At 34.3% G+C, this 24,615-nt stretch overlaps 4 protein-coding genes across 4 annotated transcripts; 2 read left to right on the top strand and 2 right to left on the bottom strand.

Annotated features, from left to right (window-relative positions):
* Positions 1–6,204: 6,204 nt before the first annotated feature.
* Positions 6,205–8,386, bottom strand: LOC133326064 (GATOR complex protein NPRL2). The gene is made up of 5 exons (XM_061534743.1): positions 8,276–8,386; positions 7,958–8,209; positions 7,771–7,891; positions 6,818–6,954; positions 6,205–6,759 (listed from the first exon to the last, which is right to left on the bottom strand). Exons 1-5 carry the CDS (start codon positions 8,384–8,386, stop codon positions 6,205–6,207), a joined length of 1,176 nt encoding a protein of 391 aa, XP_061390727.1.
* Positions 8,387–10,819: 2,433 nt separating this feature from the next.
* Positions 10,820–11,449, top strand: LOC133326043 (density-regulated protein homolog). The gene is made up of 2 exons (XM_061534721.1): positions 10,820–10,931; positions 11,006–11,449. The coding sequence occupies exons 1-2, from the start codon at positions 10,821–10,823 to the stop codon at positions 11,447–11,449; spliced, it is 555 nt and encodes a 184-aa protein (XP_061390705.1). The 5' UTR covers position 10,820.
* A 1,091-nt stretch (positions 11,450–12,540) lies between these two features.
* Positions 12,541–13,001, bottom strand: LOC133326074 (DNA-directed RNA polymerase III subunit RPC9). Its single transcript, XM_061534754.1, has 2 exons — positions 12,994–13,001; positions 12,541–12,932 (listed from the first exon to the last, which is right to left on the bottom strand). Exons 1-2 carry the CDS (start codon positions 12,999–13,001, stop codon positions 12,563–12,565), a joined length of 378 nt encoding a protein of 125 aa, XP_061390738.1. The 3' UTR covers positions 12,541–12,562.
* A 1,276-nt stretch (positions 13,002–14,277) lies between these two features.
* On the top strand, positions 14,278–18,884 carry LOC133326053 (uncharacterized). Its single transcript, XM_061534731.1, has 2 exons — positions 14,278–14,349; positions 17,928–18,884. Exons 1-2 carry the CDS (start codon positions 14,278–14,280, stop codon positions 18,882–18,884), a joined length of 1,029 nt encoding a protein of 342 aa, XP_061390715.1.
* Positions 18,885–24,615: the final 5,731 nt, after the last annotated feature.

Genomic DNA, 24,615 nt, shown 5'->3' with positions numbered 1-24,615 from the left:
GTCCCATCTTCAAACTTGATCTAGTTTGTGCAAAGTTTGGTTTAAATCATACATCCCATTAGCCTGGTATTGGATTTATAAATATTGAAAAATTTGAATTTCATCCAAATATTAGTTTCAAATCTAGATTCGTTGGTATCTTTGAATTTTCTCATTAGTCTCTCGTTGGCATTATGTATACAATTTTGATATCATTGAGGTTTTCTTTCCGTTACATGGGTATCTGAAGTTATGATTTAAATAAATTGTGAAGCCAGCTTTCTGTCGACATTTTAACTGTCTCCATCGGCTACACGAGACAATCATACTTTAAATAAAAACGATTTTGTGGGTTGCCGACATTCCATCTGGGACTTGAGACTTTTTCCATTGGACAAATGTCATAATTTAGCTTAGCCAGAATCTTTTTTTATGAAAAATTCGAAACAACTCTAGTTTAGTAAAAACTATCAGATTTTTTTGAAATTTTTTCCAGAAGTAGGTATTTTTACCATAATTAGGGGGATATCTTTTATTCTTGGGGGACGTACCCGGTTGTTCTACGGATCCGGTTAATATAAAATGGGTATCATTTTAATGGTTATAAAAATACCTTTGCATTAAGTGGTGATATGATGGCGTTATTAAACCGTTTTGGAGATACAGTCAAAAAACTGGGTTTTGGTCCCCGATTTTTTTGAGAAACTCCCTAAACTTTTCTGACTTAAATGATAGACCACAATTTGGCCTTTCCAAAATGGTACAATATGTGGGTGCATCTGTTGTGGATCAAAAGATATGGACCTTAGAACCCTATTTTTATAATCTTATAAATGATACCCATTTTATAATAACCGGATCCGTAGAAGCGGATATAACCGGTTACCCGTACCCGAACTTCCGGGTCAAATAACCGGATAACCGGGTACGTCGCCCAAGGAAAAAAGATACAGCCATAATAAGGGTAAAAATACCTACCTCTGGAAAAATAAAAAAAGCTGATAGTTTTTACTAAACTAGAGTTAAGCCAAAAATTCGGACAAATTTGAATATCTCTAGAAATAGGTCCATCTTCAAGTCCAATAAAATAATGCCCATTATATTACGATACATAATTTTCAATGGAATGGGAAATACACTAGTCCCAATAGAATTTTGGAGGCAAATATCTCCGGAAGCAGCAACGTACACAGGATTTCATTTCGGGGGGGGCCGGTAGTAGAAAATGAAAAAATTCGCTGCTGCAAACATAAATTTACTGTGAAAAAAATTAATTTCGATGGGGCGTACGTCCCTGTCCGGAAGTATGGACTTCCACAAGAAATCAGGCACCTAGACTACTTGCAGCATAATTATAACAGTGCGACATTATAAAAATCTCCCTTAACTAATTTTTAACTCAATTTACTCTCGATTTTTGTATTATAAATTATTCATTACTATTCCTTTCTTTTCAATTGAATCCACCATCCATTGTAAAGGGTATAAATAATTCGATCGATTCGGCACATTTTCATATTCAAATAAGTTTTAGTCGGTTCAATTTTTGTTTTTAAACACTAGACATTGTATTGCTTGCTTTTAGTTATTTTCATGTTTTCTTTTATTGTTATTTTTCGTCATTTTCGAATTCTGCTTTAGCCAGATGATTCACAATATTAAAGTGGCACTCAGCCAGCAGAAGCGGCAGCAGACACTCTGATACATACGGAGGCAGGTCGTCTTCGTCATCGCTGCCAATGCTGTGTTATCACTAACACACCATTACTTTGGTTGTGTACGTGTTAATTGGTGTTGTTGTTGGTTTATTTCTATTGTTATTGTGATTAACTTGAATGCTGGTTGTAAATACAAGGAGCAGTTGTTGTTGTTAAAATTGCAGCAGCAGCAGTTGGAACCATACCAGAAGAAGAAGAAGAAGAATTAAGAACTCAAAGTATTCTTCTGATGTTATCTTCATGCAAACTATAATCACTGAGGATCAATAAACAATCTTTTTTACAGAATTCTCACATTTTGTTTCATTATTATTATTTTCTTCAATACACACCCCACACACACACTATCTGCGAATATATTTATTTTGTTTTATTGTTGTGGTTTATTCTTCTTGTTTTTTTAATTTGAACTTCTCTGTTTTGTTCGACAAAAACAAAAAATGCACTGAAAAACCGGCCACACACTCACTACTCTCTTAATACTTGTTGTACTCAACGGCCACGAACGATAGACAGACAGATCGTTTTTAGTTTCCGCTTAACTAACCGAACACATGTTTCCAGACCGAACGTTACAAAAAGACTGATTGAGTGAGGCGTTCGTACAATCACTTGGCCACTTACTTGTATACATCATTTGTTTTTGGAGAGCCATCAGCTTGTACTCAGAGATGCCTTCGCACATTGGAGATCAATTGAGTTAATCGCATGGACATTGTTATAGCAATTGAGTGTTGGATCCAAATGACCAATGTTATGGAATTCTCTTGGTTCTCTGTTGTTAAATTTCAAATTACCCCAATTTGGGAACATGGAAAATGTCACAAATTGATATTCGATTTTGTTTGTTTGTTTGTTTTTTTTCATTGAATCAATTCCATATTGATTGAATTAAATAATTTGGGATATGGAAAAGATACAAAAAAAATATTCTTTCAATTTATTGATTTTAGTAATTAAACTTGAAAATTTTTCTTTATATGGTTTTGTATATGAGAGTCTCTTAAACTATGAGAAAATAATTCAGAATTGGGATGTTTGGAATATTGATCATATACACAATACGTGAAGATGGCTTTGAAAAGTTTACAATAAGTAGAACCATTTTTAATGCGTAACTTGATTACAATTAAAAAAATATCTCACTTAAGGAAAAAGTTTGAATGGTAATTTGAAACCGGCTTTCAAAAGTGTAATGTCGAAAAAACTTCTAAACGGTTTCTTAACTTTGAACACTCATATCTCATTCTCGACCCGAACCTTTTTGCAACATATTCTATTCTACCTGTATTACAAAATCTTTCGGAGCAATGAAATTCCAATTTTTTTTTAATAATGTTCTATAAATTTGAAGCGATGAAGTCTTAATTATCAAGAAGTTTGTCAAAAGGACCTACCAAAAAGTGGACTTCGGTAACTTGATTACAATTTAAAAAAATCTCTCACTTAAGGAAAAAGTTTGTATGGGAATTTGAAACCGGCTTTCAAAAGTGCAATTTCGAGAAAAACTTCTAAACGGTTTCTTAACATTGAACACTCATATCTCATTCAATTTTTGACCGATCGACCCGAAACTTTTTCCAACATATTCTATTCTACCTGTATTACAAAATCTTTCGGAACAATGAAATTCCATTTTTTTAATAATTTTCTATAAATTTGAAGCGATGAAATCTTAGTTATCAAGAAGTTTGTCAAAAGGACCTACCAAAAAGTGGACTTCGAAAAATCATTAACTTTCCATTTAAATAGAGATTCTGTTTAAATGAGGAGTATATTTGATTCTGCCACAGTTGGCATATATCCATGGGAAAAAGTAATAAAAACCTGGTCGTAGGTCGCCACCCATATCAACTATATTACATAAATGAAGATTGGTCCCGTAGCTGGTATTCGATAGGAAACAAAACTATAAAAACTAAAACAGTTAACATTCAAAAGATCAAATCGGATGCTCCTTTCATTTGATATGAAAATTACAACTTCTTTAATGATTGACTTGATCTAGGTTTGGTAAAAATAGTTCGATGAGATTTCATATTTCCGTACTGTATGTAGGCATGGTAAAATATAATATTAGGTGGTGTTCAAATCTTAATATATAAAAGAGCTTAGTGATAAGTAAGTGACTGTCAGATCATCGCCAAGGCGAAACGGCTGAAGCTAGGTTCTTGTAATTTTGAGTGTGGGTTTTTATTAATTCGAACTATAAGAGTATGAACAGTACTAATTGTAGTACCCTAAGTATTAGGCGGACGAGAAGAGCTAGCTAGCTTTTTGAAATTTGGAATGGGAGTCACTGATCAAAAGTTAGAAATATGTACAAAATGTTTTTTTTTTTAATTCGACCTATATGTGTACGAAAAGTACTAAACTTTACTAAATTCAGTTCGAATTGTATATACATTGAACATATATAGCCAGATTCATAAAATTTTTTATCGAATACAGGTTGGGAGGAGTCATTGATGTATGAAAATGGTTTTAGAAATAAAAAGTAATAAATGACATTAAATTTGGTGCAATTTGGATGTTGGTGTAGAGCTGGAATCTTAAAATGTGGACACGGAAATTCGTACTTATGGATATGAAAAATTCTATGTTTGGAACTGGAATTATGAAAGTTGCAACTTAGATAACTGTCGGAGTGTAGGTTTGAAATAATTTGGAATGTTGGTACTGAAAGTGCAGAATGGTACCAAACCTGGTACAATTTGGATTTTGGTGAACAGAGCTGGAATTCTTAAATTTGAACTTACCATTACTATTTAAAAGCAGGATTAAGGAAATTCATACTTATGACTACGAAAAGTACTAAATTGTTGATTTTAGATGTAGGAATAGAAGTAAAATTCAGAATTATAATACAAAAAATTTACAGTATTGACGAGTTGCATATAAAATAGTATTTATTTGTTCTGTATTCCCTTTCCGCATGCGAAGTTGAGCGCACTTCGCTAGTTATATTATGAATTAGTACTTACTTACTTACTTAGCTGGCTTGTTACAGAACGGTTGTTCCATAAGCCGAGCTTAAAAAAGATTTCCAAGCGCGCCGGTCTTGTGCGCAAGTCCACCAATTTGGAAGACCACGTTCCAAGATGTTGTTTTCTACTTGGTCTTTACATCTAATTCGTGGCCTTCCCCTTCTACGGGAACCATCCGTAGGCTCATTTTTATATGCCTTTTGAGCTGGGGCTTCTTCATTCATCCGCACAACATGGCCTAGCCACCGTAGTCGCTGCAGCTCAATACGACTGACTATGTCGATGTCTGCGTATAAATTGTAGAGCTCGTGGTTCATTCGACGCCGATATTCACCGTCGACGCAGATCGGCCCGTAGATCTTTCGGAGAATTTTTCTCTCAAACACCCCAAGCGCTGCCTCATCTGCTTGCGCAAGTACCCATGCTTCTGATCCATATAATAGCACGGGTAGTATCAGCGTCTTGTAAAGTGTGAGTTTGGTCTGGCGAGAGGTGGCCTTGTTTCTAAACTGCTTACTTAGACCATAGTAGCTGTTGGCCATCACAATCCTTCTCCGAATTTCAAAACTGATATCATTCGTTTTATTTATGGCGGTACCAAGGTATATAAAGTCTTTAACTACCTCGAAGCTGTAGTTCTCAAGTTCCACAGTTGGTCCGAGTCTACAGGACGTCTTGCGCGTTGATACCATCAGCTTGGTCTTCTCGCCGTTTACTACCAGACCCACTTTGGCAGACTCCTTTTCAGTTTGTTCAAAGGTGGCTGTTACCGCTCGCAATGTTCGACCCATTATATCGATGTCATCGGCGTAGGCGAGTAACTGGTGTTGTTTGGTGTACAGAGTGCCATTTCTGTTCACCTTTGCGTTTCGTATGACCTTTTCCAGTAGGATGTTAAAAAGATCAAGATTATGAATTAGTATTCAGCAAAATATTGATAAATTTGTGGGGAGGTACCAGAAGCAGTGGCCCTATATTCTCCATCTTCGAAGTGCAACATTTTAATGAAATTGAATACTCAGTTCGAGAGTTATCGGTTCGAGAGTTATAATACGATTAAAAAAAACAAAATATACCCAAAATGATCCCCATGACAAATTTGAAAAATTTGGAGCTATTTTGAATTTTTCGTATATTTATGTTAAACATTTCCAAAACCATAGCCTTACCTCAATCCTACACAATAAAATCATTCCTTTTACTAAATTTTAAGCTTCATTCGTTCACCAACTACCAAAAAATTGACTAATTTTAGTACTATTTAAAATATTTTGTGCATTTAATACAAACATTTATAAATGTTTCTATTAATCTCAATTTTCTTACCAAGTTTAAAGATTGTAATTATATTCATTGTAGTTTTCATACCAAAGAACCATTTTTTTCAGTCGAATGTTTTTATTTAATTACAATAGTAATCATTGTACTATACTTCTTTTTGGTTGTTTGTGTGTGATTTACATAATCTTAAATAAAAAAATAAAATATTGAAAAGTATATCTTAAACATAATTATCCTCTTCATTTCCAAATAACCGTAACATTTGTATCCTTGTCTATATCTTTTTCTATACTGGAAGGCGATAGACCGGTCTTGCAACATATCTCATCAAAATTCGATAATCCCGTATACATTTTTTGTCGCCCCGATGGCACTGAACCCGTAAATACCGGATATTTATGTATGCAACGTATAAATTTATGCTGCAACCCGAATATAACTAATTTTCTTTCATCGATATTATGGTTTTGTGGACATAGACGTTGGCATATAACACGCAATGTTACACCATGTGTCATTGAGGCATAAAATTGAAAGATTTTCTGTATTGTTGGTTTAACTTTATCTGGTTTTAGGGCAACATATTTTCGACATGCGTTGGTAAGTGAAGGATTTTGTATGAGACTTTTAAGATTTTGTGTCATATAAACATTAGAATATTTTAGAATTGGTAGGAGTTGTACAACACCATAGTACACTAGATTTTGTACACATGACTTTACGAGATTTGTCTCAACGTCGGCCTCAGCAGCAATTCGTGCAATGTGATTAATGCCATTAATATAGGGTAGTATCTGCAAATGTAAAGTTTTTAGTTTGGAATTTGTTTTTGATATGATTTTTAATTCTTACTTGTTGTGTTGTTAAATCCCAATTTTCTAGTGGTGTATTTTGATAATCAACCAGCAAAAGAGGAACCATATGATCCTTAACAACAGGTGGATCTGGTTTGTGGGTTACAATTTTCAAATATATTGTTGTGTCACCCTCTGAAAAAGAATACAAATTAAAATAAAAGATAAGTTAAGGAAAATTTCCCAATTTTATGAAAAACACCACCACAATGGTCAGTGAACTTATAGCTGAATTTTATATCAATAAATCGAAAATGTTCTACCTATAGGAATTTTATCCTTTGAACGTCCCAAAAGCCTTCATATAACCGTAAAAGTTGTCTATGTCAAAACATGGACATATGTGGAAATTGTGAGTGACCATCAAGAACGAAATGGCAAATTTCTCTAAAAAATATAGTCAAAATAAAACAAATCCGAAAACCTATTTTTCACCACCAAAAACTACGAATTCTAAATTACAGTTACATAGCTTGGAAAATGCCCCTGATAATTTTTAAAATGGGTCGGAAACTTCATATGGAGGCAGGGACAAAACATGAAAATGAAGCGGTGCCGCTCTTGGCGGGTTGCCATGCTTAAAATGCACTTAGGGTCATAATAATGCATAAAATAAGTCCGACACTTTATATGGGGGCTATGACGAAATATGGACCTGCATTAAAAAGTTTCCGCACAGATATGTTATCTACCTCCACGAACTTAAAATGCGATATCACAGCCAGTTCGGGTGGAATGCCACAAAAAACTTCAAAATTCCGAAAATAGGACAGTTTGTCATATAAGGCTCATCCAAAACCTGTCCCGATATATGCCACACTCATATACATATACACTTCATAGGGTCCCCAACGAATATTTCTAAATATTACAAACAGAAACACAAATTTACTATTCAGACCACCTATGATGTTGGGTATACAAATTTAACCTTTCGTTTTTTCAACTCACCCACAATAGTTGTAACTTTCTTCTTGTTCAAATCATTAATAACCGTCTCAAAGATTTTCATCAATTTCAATTTGTTGTCACCCTCTTTGGATAGGAAACAACTCTCTTCTTCCATCATAATCTGAAAATGTAATAATTCTAGTACTTTTTTCATAAAGCAAATCAGAAATGTGCAAATCGTAGATACCAAATATTCCGAGAGCTTCTTGACAACTGGTTCATATTGTACCGATCTTGCCCATGAGTCACATACAAAACACAGATTAAACAAAAATGCATTTCGTGCATATTTCTGTTGATCCTCTATACCAACGGGATAGCCCACAATTTTGATATCCATAGCATTTACGGTGAGAATACATTTTTGTAAATGCGGCTTTGGTATAATGTAAACACTGATGGCATCGAACACGTCTTTCTGGACATAATCCGGGGGAACCTATTTCCAAAGAGAGATGTGAATATATGATAAGAATTCAGATTTATTATAGAAGTCTCAACATACCTGACAACTTATTTTTGAACCTGCTGTGGCATGGAATTCACTTAGAAATATACATCGTATCTGACCCTCCTTACCACAACCTTCAAAGAACTGTTTACCACTTGTTTGCATTTTGTATATCCAACATTTGGGTAGTAGCTATCAACAGATGTGGAATCAATCCGAACCAGTTCGTCCTTTAATCGAAAACCGATTCAGACAAAATCGTTCTGACTGCTAGGAATATAGGAAGAAAGCAAAGAATGAATGATAAAATTACAGATTGCAACAAAAATCAAGAGCTCTTATCATATTTACGAATGAGACATGGAAGAATATCAATCAGATGATAGATTCAGATTTTTAGTACAAAAATTAAACAACAGCTGTTTGAAATGTATATGAAAGCTAGAAGCTGGGAAATTAAAAAAAATATTTAAATTATGGAGTTGCCATGGAAGAATGAAAATCTGTGTTATTTTATGTGGGCAGTTTTTATTTATTTATTTTATATTTCATATTGCCCAGTCTTTCGACCTTAAGGCTGTAAGCTACATTTCACAATTAAATTTAAATTTTATCATATTAAGCGGCTTAAATGTAAAAGGGAGGTTTATTGGACTACTAAAAAATATTATAACGATCAAATTACAAAAAAAGGGACGTCGAGAAACCTTGCATAAACAATTAAAAATGTGGACGCTAGTGGAGTATCGGAAAAAGAATTCCAGTCCATTAGACAAAGAGTCCCCAGTCTGAGGAATATCTTCGGAACTTTTTAACCTTTACTTTTATGGAACATATGCAAATGATACATACGCTGATGTTTTTACGTTCAAGGCCTCTGGTCCTGCCATTGAATAGGAATGTAAAAGCTTGAACACATATTTCAATAATGTAGTGATATTTTTCTCTTTCTCTCTCAATTCGTATTAGGCTCATTTTAACGACACTGTCTGAATAAAACTGAATCCTTATCAACATCTCCGACTACCGGAACTTTTTAACCTCTACCTTTCTAAAATTCTTCGCCCACCGGATGGCATAAAGATCAAAACGTACACGGATGATTAACGATAATGGCATCGGGACCATTGCTGAACCACGGCGAGGAATATAGAAATATATGCCAATAAATCAACGATCACACTGTTTATCACATGGACAGCGGAGATGCTGCAACCTATGGGGTCACATTCGATAACCCTTATTAGTCGTCCGAGCATGCCATAGCTATTTGCGATAAGATCAGGAGCAGGAACAAGGTTCTCAAATCGCTATCCGGCAGCACTTGGGTAGCTGACAAAAAAAGCTTTGTTAACGACATACAACGTAACAAGCCGGTCTGTGGTGAACAATGCGGCGCCAGTGTGACCCGCTAAGATTATTACAACCCAATGGAAAAGTCTTCTCTCCTACCAGAATGCCGCCCTGAGAGCTGCAATAGGGTGTATACTCATGACTCCAATAGACCACTTAGATGAGGAGACGAAGAACCTTCCTGTGCGTCAACACAACAAGACGTTGATGCAATACTTGCTTGGGTGTTATGGAAGTTATCATCCGAATCATTACCTAATGGGTGCCTATCCCACCACCTAGGCATGTCAGGAAGGAAAAGGTTGAGTCATATTCATACGGATGCTGTTGGGGGAGGAATTCGAGAATATCGTGTGAATACAAATTTCGGTGATCACCTGCCTACGATGGCAGCAAAATTGTTATTGGGCACGGGTTGACCGCGCGGTCAGCAATATTAAGGAGAAATACACAATAGTACAAGCTGCTACAACAACCAATAATACCAAAGTCCAGGAAGTAATGTTCATAAACATATATATGATGCCTACTGTTGAATTCAGTGGCCCAACATGAGCTGTCGAAGATCCTTTTATTACTTCAGCATAGAAATATGATCTCTACTCAGGCGTAAAAGAATCTGATGGAGGTCATAAATTAATACAGTGTGGATATTGTCTTCGGTATCGATCCCGCATGTTACATCTAAAGAGCGACGGCTGACAAGTCAAACCAGAGTAGTTTTGGCTAAACTCCCATCAGAATTGTGCGATCTTGATAATTGTGAATAAAATTTACCATAATTCATAAAGTAATAGAAATATATCGAAGGGCCATACACTATTGTAATCGATTCAGACATTTCACCCAAACAAACAGAACCTAATGTTTATGCTACGAAGTTTGAAAGAGACCCAGCTCTACCATGGGGCGTAGTGCTAGGCGCATGAAAATACCTAAAATGAGGCGGGACAAATTTGTCTGCCTGAAATGGAGCTATGTTTAAGAATGGTATTATATTGAAAACTAACTTGTGTCCTCTGAAATCACTTATACACAATTATCCTGATGAAGTATATATATTTCATAACTTATCAAGTATGGCAACATCTTCAGAACGACAACGAACAATTGAACAAACTCGACCTAGTTCCAATCGTTCCATTTTGGGAATAGTTCCTACGAACTGTTCACATTTTGCACAGTTTTGGAAATTTGCATTGTATTGTCGTCAAATATAGAAAATAAATAATTAAAAATTAGAAAAATGACAGAAACTGTTAATCCTGTAGCCGAACGTCTAAAAATGGGTCCACGTGAGGGTGTCAACTATCCCATAACAGTCCACTATTGCGGTAACTGTTCGATGCCCATTGAAGTGAGTCTATACCACCCAGTTCTTTTGTTCCTTCCATTTTCATAATTTAAAATACATATTCATCCATTTTTCAGTACTGTGAATACTATCCGGAATATGAGAAATGCAAAGCATGGCTGGAAAAGAATTTACCCACAGAATTTGAACGTGTCAAGCTGGAGGAAGAAGAAGCCGGTGATGGTGCTGATGACGACAAAAGACGTCAAAAACGTGGTGGCAAAGGTCTAATGAAAATCAAAAAGAAGGAAGAGGTCAATAAGAGGATCACCGTATCGCGTGCACCTCGCGGCAAAAAGAAGTCTGTCACTGTGGTCACTGGTCTGAGCACATTCGAAATTGATTTGAAAGTGGCTGCAAAATATTTTGGCACAAAATTTGCTTGTGGTTCTTCCGTAACCGGTGACGATGAAATTGTCATTCAAGGTGATGTCAAGGATGATTTATTCGATGTGATACCCGAGAAATGGGCTGAAATTGATCCGGATTTCATTGAAGATTTGGGTGATCAAAAGCGTTAAAACGGAGTAGATATAAAGTAGATATTGTCAAGACTAATCGAAAGAGAGTGTGACGGCATTTTTTTTTGTGGAATAAAGAAAAATAGAAGCACAGTTTTTTTAATAGAACACAACTTTGATTTGTTTGTTTATTCGAATAACACGGTACGGTTTGCTAAAGGACAATTTATTTAATGAGGAAACCCACATTCTTTGAAGATTGTTCTTGGCTTCGCTAACGATTGGAGTAAACTTTAATAAATAACAAGGTGGGGTATTATTTATTTTTTATTTTTCCTATTGCAACACATCGAACTATTCATCTGTGACCCCATAAAGTATATATTCTTGATGAAATACAATTCTAGGCCGATTTAGCAATGTTGAGGGGCCGCATTTTCGTATTCTTGTTATTGGTGGGTAACAACTGCAGAAAATCATCAAACAATTTTTCGGCCCATAAAACCATCGTTTTTTTATAACTGGGTCCATACTTTGGCAAGGATCAGATATATAGGTCCTAGATGAGTTTAAGAACTTTGAAGGTCTTATGATTATTTTTTTATAAAAATATCAATAAAGGTCCAGTCACATATCAAATATTTGTATGTTCCTGTGCTCAATATAGATCCTGCCTCATTTTAAGAGCTTTGAAAGACTTATGCTTCAGAAGATATCTATGAAGTCGTGCGGATCTTTTCTAGATTTTGTGATATTTTATTCGAGGTCCAGCTATCTTACCATTATTTTAATAGAGAGGAAAATAGGCCATAGGCTTTAGGAATATACATAAAATTTATCAATTTTCATGGACTTGGAATATACCCATTAACGGGATAATTCAAGTAGAGTTTTTACAAAGATATCATTGTCCTTGCTTAAATCCTTACTTCCTAAAATATTGGCTCAAAAGTTCCGCAGATAACCTTTCTATCCCATCCATTCTTCAATCGGTTGAATTTCAAAAATTTGGGAGGTTTTACGACTTAAACCTATGAAAATAAGGTAAAATCGGATATGCGAGCGAATTTCCTTTCAAATAAATTAATTTTTGATTAGATATGTATTTAACTATGGCCTTATCGAATAAATATTAAAATATCGTTTTTACTAAACAAAATCTTCATTTTATTATCAACTTGATTCAGCCGGTGGTCCGGGAAAATGTTTTTTCGCTATTTCTATGATCTCATTAACTTGATCCTCGGTCAAACGCTCCTCACTATCTTCTATCAGTAGCTGAATATGTAAAGCACTTGTGGGTGGATCATTGACCATCATCAGCAGTTCATTTGTGGTTAATTTATACGGTTGCATATCTTTGATAAAGGCAAAGATGACATCACGGTTTTGATGTTTACACGGTGATTCCTCCAAATATTGTAATGTTTCATAGGTTATTGTGGCCAAATTACGAAGACCATATTTCTTTTTAGTGTCCTTTATGTTCTTAAGACATTCCAGTACTTCGAAATTGGAGAGCACCGAGAAGCAAGGATTGACACTGTGGGGAGAAGAATTGAAAAATTAATAAATTATTTCGAATAAATACTTAAATAACATACATTTCCATTGTGTTTTCAAAATGTATGAAATATATTGTTTTGTTTACAATTTCTAATTGTAATATTGAAAACGTGTATAAGGGTTACATTGAAATGGGAACGAAGTGGAATGAAACATGGAAACATATGTTCGTAGAAAGACAAACCGAGAGGGAAACTAAGTGGCAAATTAATAGCTAACGCGATGCCACATTTAAATCTCTCCGACATGTTTTGAGCAATCTATATACCTAAATTCGACCGAGAATATATAGGGAGTTATTACAAAATGTTTGGAATGGTCATATCTAAAATGACACATAACCTTTATACATCTCTATGTCAGAATATAAGCAATGTTCAGCAAAAATGTTTCCACCTAACTCAGAATTCGGAAAATAGAAAATGTATACATATTATTCGAATATCCGGAATATTATTGAATTTTCTGCATGGACCTGATTATCAGTTTATAGAAATAGGTCATTATGATTTTTGTGTAAAGGGCCCCACACACCATAGGGCATGCATGACAGCATTTGAAGTAGTAATTTTAGTAGTAATTTTGTGTCACTTTGAGGATGTATGTGTGAGAATTTCATACAGTACGAAAATCAAAATAGTTTTGATTTTGAAAATGAACCCCTTCAAATTCGATGAACTTTTTTATTTTCAAAGTTGTCAGAAAAAAATATTTGAAATAAAAAGTGTATGTGTGTGTGTTGAAATACAATAAATAAACTTTTAAATCAAATTATCATTTTTTGTGATTTTAAAAACAATTTTTTTAATTTTGATTGAAGAGTACTACACACTATTCAAGCACACACGTACACAGGTGTTCATCGGCAGTAGCAGTATGGCAGTATAGTGTGTGGGGCCATAATATTTTGGATATAAAAACGGTATCCAAAAGATACTACAGAAAGCTCTGCACTTTAGTTCATATCGCAAGTAATGACTATTGAAATTATGACCCAATTTATTCAGTCCCCTTTAAGTTCTTTAAAAAACTATTCCAACATTATGAACCATGTGGCAACATAATAGCACAACATTGCCACATCATACCGTAGCCAATAACTGTAAACAATCAAGGTAGATGTGCCTTGGTAACCAATTATTGCAAACAAACAACTGGCAACACTGTCAAACGCGCCATTACTATTGTCCCAGAAGTTTTGTGCAAATTGTGTTTTATTTTCTCCGTTCTTGAATTAAAATTATAAAATTTTGGTTTGAAATAAGTAAATTCTCTGCGCAAAGAAGTTATTTTTCCGCTAACAAATGGAAGTAGATCAAGAAATGGCAACGGAATGCCCAACAGAGCCCGATTTAAATGCAACTAAAGTTCCAACAATTTGCCGTGACAATGAGGTAAGTTTGAATTTTTGCTTGAAAACTAATATTAAATATAATTTTTTTATGTATTGCAACTCACCCTTGATTCATTGATTTTAGGGGGCATAGAATTTATAGATCAATTTTGGTTTGGGCATTATATTATTTATTGTCCCCAGATATCCCGGAAGAGTTTTTAAAGACTTTACACAGAGTTTATTTATAACTGAGTTTTAAATACAGTGGAACAAAATCCTGGTTATTGCAATTTACAAAAAGCGAGAAATGTTTGAGAATCGTGACCCTAACCTATATTTGAAACATTTGCGTTTTAGGCTAACTTCATATCATTGGGTCTCCTGAATTGATGTTTTCAATTTGTTCTATTTCAGAAGATATCAGAAATGTACAAGATTGTGATATTTTTCTATTCTGTAATTTCCATTTAAAATGGTTGACATGCAATAAAACAGGGCATCTTATTTTGTATTAAAACTATAATGGGAAGTTTTGTGAATATAGGGGTTGATGCGGCATAACAAATTAATACGACAAAAACATACTGTTCACAACCACTAGGTATCAATATACTTGCTATACAAAACACCATCAAACTAATGGGCAGAGGGTGGAAAATTCCGCAAGGGCGAGTATATGATGGCTTATGTAGAGTTTAGGGGCTCATTTCGGATTTTTCAATTTTTTACCACAGGAATATCTCGTCTCCCTGATCACGAAAATATATGAAGTCCATACTTCCCGAGATATGGGCCTCTTGATGGTCCGGAATTCATATCGAGCCATATTCGCCAAAAAAACGTAAGATTTAATAAAGCTACTATTTTGCAATTTAGTAATATAGTTTAAAACAAGACTAGTTTATAACAAAACTATAGTTCTAAATTACAAAATAATAGTTTTATTAAATCTGAATTTATTAAAACAAACCTTCTCCTGTAAAATTTCAAATTTGAAGGTTAGGTTTTTTTGGCGAATGAAGCTCGATATGCTCATAACTTCGTCATTTATGGACTGATGAAAGTAACATTAGTATGATTGTAAAGGGAACACAATCGCTATTTTCGGAATTTCTGAACTTCAAATCACGTTAACACAGTTTTTAAGCTAAAGCCATTTCAGGCTATGCGACGGATCAATTTTTATCCCTCAGCCTATAGGTTAATGTGGGTATATACCAGAGATGGTTCTAAAACAGTGACAAAATGACATACATTTTATTATAATACATACGTCAGAAACGTATTAAACCCACCCCAAACCATTAGGTTTTTGAAAATTTTTCAAAATCAATTTCGAAATTACGTATGTTTTATTCAAATCCATATCAAATTTCAAAATTTTCTTCCCCAAAAAGTTTAGAATTTTTTATCAGTTTTTGTGAGGAATAGTCAGATATATGTTAAAATAATATATATTCTTGAAAATAACTGTATATGGTGATAATATTCAAATAAATGACGTTTAATACATTTATTACATTTTATACAGGTATATGACGTTTTCGACGTTTACACCTTTTTGACAGTCGAAAACCTAAACATTCGTCACACGGACCATCCCTGGTATATACACTTTGATACGGTGAAAATGTGCCTCATCGAAATATTGGTTTTATACTCCATGTTTCTTTTGGATCAAATCCGTTTCAGACAATTTGGAGTCGATTTACAAAAGTCCGGCCTGTATGACTGGGAGTAATTGATGTAATCCAAACTTTTCACATTTTAATATTTTTTCCGAACTTAGTTCAAGTTCGAAGGTGGGGAATTTAGGTCCACTCATATGGTAGAAATTGTGCTAAAAATAAATTTTATAATATCGTGTGAACGGATCATCCGATTTGAACCATACTTTGCACAACCTACTATCTTCACCAAGCCTAGATCAAGTCGGAAGCTGGGACCCATTTATTCACCCCTTCCGGTATCTCACCCACAAATAGTTAACATTTTCAATATGGATCGTTCGTTATCTTTCCCAAGCCTAAATAAGGTTCGAAGGGTGTCCTTCTGACACCTCTCCCACAAATGGACATCATTTTCAACATTTATAAATCCAATATTAGGGGAACGAAATATCCAATTTGAAACAAACTTTGCACAACTAATTATCTCTACCAAGCCTAGATCAACTCCGAAGATGAGGCTACACAAAATGTTTAAATTTGTGAAAAAAATAATTTATAATATCATGCGAACCCCGACGATAATATTTGAACCAAAATTGTGTGCAACCTACTATCTTTACTTTCTGGTACCTCCCCCACAAAGATTTCAATGGTTACATATTTATTAATCCCACATCGATTTGCTTTTTTATCGCTTTTGCTTATTTTGGGTTAAGAGCTATGCTTACTTTTGATGACAAGGGGGAGTGGGGGATAAATAAATGCAATAAATTTTCTTACGTAATACTTGAACGGCCCCTTCGATTAAAATTAAATCTGAAACCTTTCTGATAAACATTAACTTATGTAATGCGAATAATAAAGTGTATAACATTATGTATGTCATCTTTTTTAATAATATACAAATCTAAATTCTTATATTTTATACAATGCACTTTAATTAATATTAATACACTTAAGTAAGTGTAATATTAATACACTTACTTAAGTAGTTAGCCACTTGCCAAACATTCAAATATATAATTATTTTTAGAATAATACCTTCTAAGATATCATTAAGAAATCTTGTTAAATGGAGTAGTATAGTTTGCAATTTAATTGAAATAGGCGTTAATGGCTTCAAATTGAATTTTTGAATAAATAAATAAAAAAATAAAATTAAGTCTGTGTGTAATTCCGAAAACCTCCGCAAACCATAGGCTGAGGGTATATACATTTCGGCCACACCGACTGACCCTTTTTTACATGTTTCAATATAAACCTACCCAAATAAATGGGCAGAATAGAATATTTTTAATTGTTAAAGTCTGGTTGCATTTTTTCATAAAATAACAATATTTTGTAATTTGATGCTTTTGTAATTTGATTTTGGTATACATATCAAGCCTTTGGTTTCTAAGAAGAAACCAAGTTAATCAGTCTTTAGTCTTTTGAAAAGTCCTTTGAGGATTCTAGCCATGAATGTAGAGAAATGTTGCTTGATTACCGCTTATTTGGTAGACTTTGATGGGTTCCAGGAGAATGAAATAGCTGGTTAACATGCTGGATATCCCAACATTAGATGGCAATACATAAAAACCAACATAACAGCCAATCAGAAGTAGGCATTCCTGTTTACAATTTTTACTCGGCCAAATTTCCCGAGTAAAGAGTTTTGGAACGGAACTTTAATCAGTATTATTTTTACACTTTGAACGACTGCTCTCCGACCAGGCACTTGATCTTCATTTTATTTACCATTTCATTGGTGGTTGGTGTAAAAAGAGTGTTTTGTTTTTATGTCGTGTCTTATTGATGTATATAATGTTTAAAGATAAGTGCATGTTTCGTACTCAATACAAAGTAAGATTTTTCAAATTACAAATAGTGAATAAGCTACAAATAAGTGTTAACATTTACGTTTTAGCTTAAGCTCCAAAAAATATGAATTATCTAATAAACCGCATTGAATAATTTTTGTTTGCAGCCACATAAAACACATAGACGTAAACGATTGCGCCGTTTAGCCGATGATAATACACAGACGACTAATAAAAATGTTAGTAAATGTAAACGCATTCTTGTATTCATCGGCCTCTTTACATTTACCGTTGCTCTCTTAATGGGTCACTACTATACACAAAATAACTCTAATACCAAACAAATATTAAAAGAGTTCCTTAAAAATTATCGAAATCAATATACTCAAATTATTCATGGAAAACAAAATTATTGTGATCAAAAACAAGTTTTGGCTACACCATCCTTATTCGAACGCATCCGTCAATATGGCATTTTGAATCAGGAAAAATCGTTGCAACAAATTGATGTTGCGCTGCGAAACGAGAGTGATTTAAATGCCATTGCTTTGGTGGGTCCCGTCGGTGTGGGTAAAAGTCTATTTATGCGAGCAATGATGGAGAATTTTCCCTGGCAGGAAAATGTACAGAGTTATGCTTGGAACGCGTATGTGGAAGATGACGAAGAAAGGCTACGTCTGTTGCGTTTGTTGATTGACAACCTCTCAGATTGTGGACAAAATCTTTTGGTTATAGAGAATTTGTGGCCCAGTGATCAAGCGGCTGTATCGATAGTGAATCAACTAGTAAGAGAATCGATTGAGAAACAACAAAAACGTGTTGTTGTATTCTATGTATTTAGTTTAAATACAATGTTGAGCACAGATAAATATAAGGAACAACAACAAGTGTTGGACTTGTTAACCGATACTCATGTCATCAACTTTAACACATTCGGAGAAAATGAACTGAAAGACTGCATAACCAGAGAAGCTGAAATGACCGGCTTTAAATTAAGTCCTCAACATTTTGACGAAATTGTTGCCACAATTGAACCCAAAAAATCTGGATGTAAAAACGTCCACGCCAAGGTACTGATGTACGGTACTGCTACAACTACTACGAAATCCAAAGACCACTTGTAAACACACAACTACAAGTTATTTATTTATGTATTATTATTTTTGTAGTTTTTTTTTGTTTCCTATTTATTTATTTCCTATATATATTCACAACTTCCTATCCTAATTGGACGACGACTGAAATTGTATTTTAAATGAAGGTAAATATAATACTCCACCACAACGCTATATTACGATTACGATTCTTGTTTATTTTTGTATTTTTTTATGTTATTTGTGTGATAAAAGAAATAACCAATAATTGTACAAATTAAATATTAGAAATGAGATATCAGCATTCCAATGTAAACTAAATGAAGACAAATATAACGAGAAAAATATACGTACATATATATTGTGTAATTTGAAACTACCTTTTTGTTTCCTTTTTTGTTATAGATGTAGACATTGGTCATGGTAATAAATAACTTGCATGAGCAAAGAAATGGTAAGAGTTGACAATAAATAAACGATAAAATATAGAGTGTTTCAATTTTGAATAAATGTAGACATTCGAAGCCTTCAATATTATTTAAATAAGAATCAGAGAAATAGTTTTTAAATTGAATGAAACATAATTTAATAGACTAGTAAACCTGTATGCGAATTGTGTGGCTCGGGGTTGCATAATAGGTTAGCAGAAGTCATTTTTTCCAAAAATAGGAAAAAAGATAATTGAAAATAATATTAAGGGGACACCCATTCTCAATTTAAAATTTCGACAATTTTCAATCGGCTGACAAATTACCATGTTAAGGACTTGTAATATTACATACACGTATTTTAAGAGTTCAAGAAGAAGAATATAAATTCACAAAATGTCTCGTTGTTGTTTTTGTAATTAAAGAAAAGTCCTTTTTGAGGTCGGACATAATTGCCGATCACTGGACTGTTCAAATCTTAAAATTCCAACGCAATTAGAAACTAGGTATGAACTAGGATTATTAACGTCTCGAAAAAATGATCAAAATGGCGGACCTATGAAACTTATTTTTTGGAAAATCGCTTATTTTCGACCAATACCCAAGTTGGAAAATAATGAAGATCTTGACCGAATACATTTACCTTAGTTCCCCAATGCACTTGAAGACATAAATGGCAGCATTGAGAGAAAGACAAACATGCTTCTCCAGCTATGAAACTATTCTACCCTGCCCATTTTAGTGGACATTCTAGACTGCCCATTTTGGTGGACATTTTAAGCCCAGCTCGACGGCTGAGAAAGACGCCATGCGTGCTACAGTGGCGTTTCTCCAAAATCAACCCAAATTATCGAAAGAAGTAATAATGGATTTTGATCTTGGCGGGCTATTATTGAGAATGTCGCTATGGACCGCTATTAATCCAAATTTTTGAAAGAAGAGTGACTGATTTTATTGGCGGACATGGAAAGCCCTGCTCAACCTATTCTATGATGAATTTCTTTGACAGGCGAATCACCGAAGGATGTAGAAAAGATAGCTGATCTTGGTGAACATGGAAAGCCCAGCCCAACTTCGTATGTTGACGAGTCGATGCTACCGGGGCCGGAATCAATTGAGGTGGATGTTTAAACCTCAAGTTCATGTGGAAGTTCCCAAAGAACAATAATAATAAGAGTGGTTTATTGGTGAGTGAGTCGCTGTGTAATTGGGATAATCCATACCAAAGACGTCTACTTTTCAGGAGCAGTACGCACCATATTAGTTATTATGAAGCTTTTGGTCACGTTTTCAACAGAATTTATTTTGTATTAGCGATGACCAAGTAGCTCAAAATCTCTAAATAGACACGATATCAACCTAATCATCTGATATTTGGGTTATCATTGGGTAGTAAATCTTCCTCTACAAATTATCAATATTGGTGAATTTTTCAGGGTTGCCCCCATAAAACGAAACTGGAGGAGGGTTTGGACACGTGATTCAACCAAATTGGCTGTAATTTTATATTTTGGGTGGTCTTTGAGTAGAAATTTTTCTATCATAAATTATCAATATTGGTTGAAGTTTCCGGGTACTCCCATCTCATGGGTGTGTCAAAATGTACAAAAATATATCAATTAACAAAATTTTTCAATATCGCTTTATGTTTTGGCGTGGCTCCCATATAAAGGTGCCGTCACATTATCACCGAAGTGGCTAAAAATTGGAGGTTAAAACAATAAAAAAGTCCACAATTAAAGGCCCAAACGATTTAAGATTTTCGAATGCACATCAAGTGCGATGGAAAAAAATAACTCTGATCAGCTAAGCAGATTATTGGTCTTCTGTGGCCTGTCCTAGGTGATAAGGCTACCTGCCATTTACCGTTGTCTAGAAACAAAATCTCTATGAGTATTTGTGCAGTGGTTGGGGTCCTTGATTATTTAGTGTTGTCATTTTCTCTGGGTGGATTCATCTCATTCTATTCTTATTTTGTGTTATATGTATATGGTGATGGGGTATGGCAGGCTCTTTTACAAATATTCAAAAACACTTTGATATAAAATTTATGTCGATATAAGCATCTATCTATCAGCTGTTCGGCGGTCTACATCTTGAAATATCCATTTTGGAGGTCTACATTTTGATATAGCCCCCCTTGTTAAGGTTCCGCCCAATATTCGGTATTGCGACGTATGTAGCCAAGTTTTCCAACCGAAAGAAGTTAAAGAACAGTAGGAGTACTTATACTGCTCGCGACAACAGTGTAGACATGGAAGACTGAACAGTGTACATTGAAACTTCTAAACTGATTAGAATGTATTGGTTGAGAAGAACAGTAGGAGTACTTATACTGCTCGCGACAACAGTGTAGACATGGAAGACTGAACAGTGTACTTTGAAACTTCTAAACTGATTAGAATGTATTGGTTGCGTCGCAAAATTACTCTGCAGGATGAAACCCAATCTTTGAAGTTAAATGGGAATCAAAGCATATCGACTCAACTACTCAGCCAGGTGTTACAGCTGATCGACGAGTGGTAATTATTGACAGAACTGATATCGATGGTTATGAAGTTTATCGGAAGAACCAGTGGTTTGCCCAGATCACCTTATACAAAATGGTCAAGGTTATTAAATGTGATATAAATCTGAACGACGATCTTAAAGTCAAGTTTTTCATCGACAAGGCAGGTTAGCCTTCTTGAGAAAATGTAGTTATGTATGTATATTCGCCTGTCGCCGGAGAATCACACATGATGCTAGAAACAAAAATTTGTCCATTGCTGAGACACCAAGAGTCCTATGACTCATTGTCTGAACTTTATTAAAATATATACACCATTTCATAGAAAATTAGTTATGAAACTTTTCTGGTATGTTGCATCCCCTCAAAATGCATTTCAAAATTAATTAAATTGTTGTCATGTAAATGTTTTCAAAAAAAAAAAAAAAAAAAAAAAACTATTCTTGTCTCCATAGACAAAAGTTTAAATGTAACAAGCACACAAATGTAAGTGCTACATTAAAACTTTTATTACAATGATATACATTTTGTACTGTAAAGTCATAAACAAACTCTAAATGGCGGAAAGGGCGAAGCGGTTTGTTTGGGGAAAATTTGTGGATGCAAACTTCTTTTAACATTTTCTGTAATTGTTGTCCCAGAAATGTAAAAGTCTAGGAAGCAATTGTAATTTTTATACACCTCACCACACTGTGGTACAGGGTATTATGTCTTTGTGCATATGTTTGTAACAGGCAAAAGGAAACGAGATAGACACAGGGTTCCTGTGTCCTGCATAGAATCACTTTCTGAGTCGATTTATGCATGTCCGTCCTTCTGTCCGTCTGTAGATGTTAAATTGTAAACAAAGTACAGGTCGCATTTATAATCCGATTTAGATGAAATTTGGCACAAGTCGAACCCTATTGAAATTGGGAAAAATCGGTTCAGATTTAGATATAGCTCCCATATATATTTTCGTCCGATTTAAGGTAAATGGGGCACCAAAGTCCCTATACTGAATTAGGTCCATAATGATTTGTGCCAAATTTCGAGAAAATCGGTTAAGATTTTGATATAGCTCCCATATAAAGTTTCGTCCGATTTAAGGTAAATGGTGCACCAAAATCCCTATATATCTTTCGATTTGCATGAAATTTGGCACAGGGTACTGAATTAGCAGCAGAATGATGTGTGCCATATTTCGAGAAAATCGGTTCAGATTTAGATATAGCTCCCGTATAATATTTTCGTCCGATTAAAGGTAAATGGGTCTCCAAAGTCCCTATATAACTTTCGATTTGCACGAAATTTGGCATGGGGCACTGAATTGGGTCCAGAATGATGTGTGCTAAGTTTCGTGAAAATAGGTTCGGATTTAGATATAGCTCCAATATATATTTTCGTCCGATTTGATGTAAATTGTGCACTAAAGAACAAAAGATTGGCCGACCAGCACACAATTTTGTACAATGTACATGTGTGTTTCAAGTTTTCTTGAAATTGGTTCAGATTTACATACACCTCCTATATATACTTTCTTCGGATTTTAAGTAAATGGTGTAAAGACCCATAGCTAAATTAATCTCTACAAGTTTCCTTGAAATCGGTTCAGATTTAGATATAGCATAGATTCCATATATATTTTGGACCTATTCATGTTGATTGTAAACCAAATAATCAATGGGTGCTTGATTGATATTACATTTTAAACAGTGAATCATACCGAATAGCGTGCGCAAAGTTTGCTTAAAGTCAATTTAAAATGTATGGAATAGATTGCAGAATGTGTAAGGATTGATGTCAGTCGGTTTACTTATAGATAAATTTATGTGAATGTTCCTTCGAAAAGACGATATCTGTAAATATACATATGTAGTATATCCCCAAAGTGGTGAAGGGTATCATATAGTCGACACAGTCTGACTTTACTACTTTCCTTACTGGTTGTTTTTTGTATAAACAAATGTTTGCAGTATTTGGCAATACCCTATTCAACATACTACAGAAAACATAATTGTTGGTTCATAGGGTTAGATTATTCACATTTAAAATAATGTAGAAACCCCTAAGAGAAACATAAACGGATTGTATTCTGAATTAAAAAAAAAACTAATCAACAAATTATTGTAGCAAAGAAAAACATTTTTGACAATGGATTTAAATAAAAATCTTCAATATTTGTTCTCAACTTTTATTAAATTGTCACAGGTGACGAATCATGAATATATGTGCTCGAAACAAAACACATCAATAAATCGAGCGGCTCTTCCAAGAATGATTTTCTTGAAAGAAACACTGCGAAGCAAATGGTCACAATTTTCTATTTCAATCCTTTCATTTAAAATTACCAAAAATAGAAATTGTTTAAGGGGACCCCACCCATTAAAAAATTTTTTTGATTTAATTCGATTCTACACTAATTCAAGAATGTCTCTACAAAATTTCAAGTGGAAATCTCAAGAACTCTTGAAGATATAGCCGATTTATTGTGTCAGCATCAAGTGACGGCTAAAGGGCTTCTCAAACTTTAAACGCGGTTTTCTCTTTTGCGAATGGCGGGCACGATATCTCAAAAACTAATAACCCAATCGATTTCAAATTTTTACACGTTTTTCTGTGAGTGTATAGCTATCGTATGAACTAGGATAAAGCCAATCGGTTACGATCTTCTTTATTTTTTAACTTGGTTTTTGGTCAAAAATCGGCGATTTTTCAAAAATATTTTTTCAAAGGTTCGCCATTTTGTTAATTTTAGAGCGAAGTCAATAATCCTAGTTCATACGAGAGCCAGACGTGTACTCTTTCTAACACCGTTGGAATTTTCGGATTCCGATGTTCCAGT

The sequence above is a fragment of the Musca vetustissima genome, unplaced genomic scaffold (assembly GCF_032173495.1).
Source record: "Musca vetustissima isolate MV318-11 ecotype Yass unplaced genomic scaffold, APGP_CSIRO_Mvet_v1 utg2726, whole genome shotgun sequence".
Taxonomy (NCBI): domain Eukaryota; kingdom Metazoa; phylum Arthropoda; class Insecta; order Diptera; family Muscidae; genus Musca; species Musca vetustissima.
Note: the sequence above shows the minus strand (reverse complement) of the source record. Positions and strands in the feature narration are given on the sequence as shown.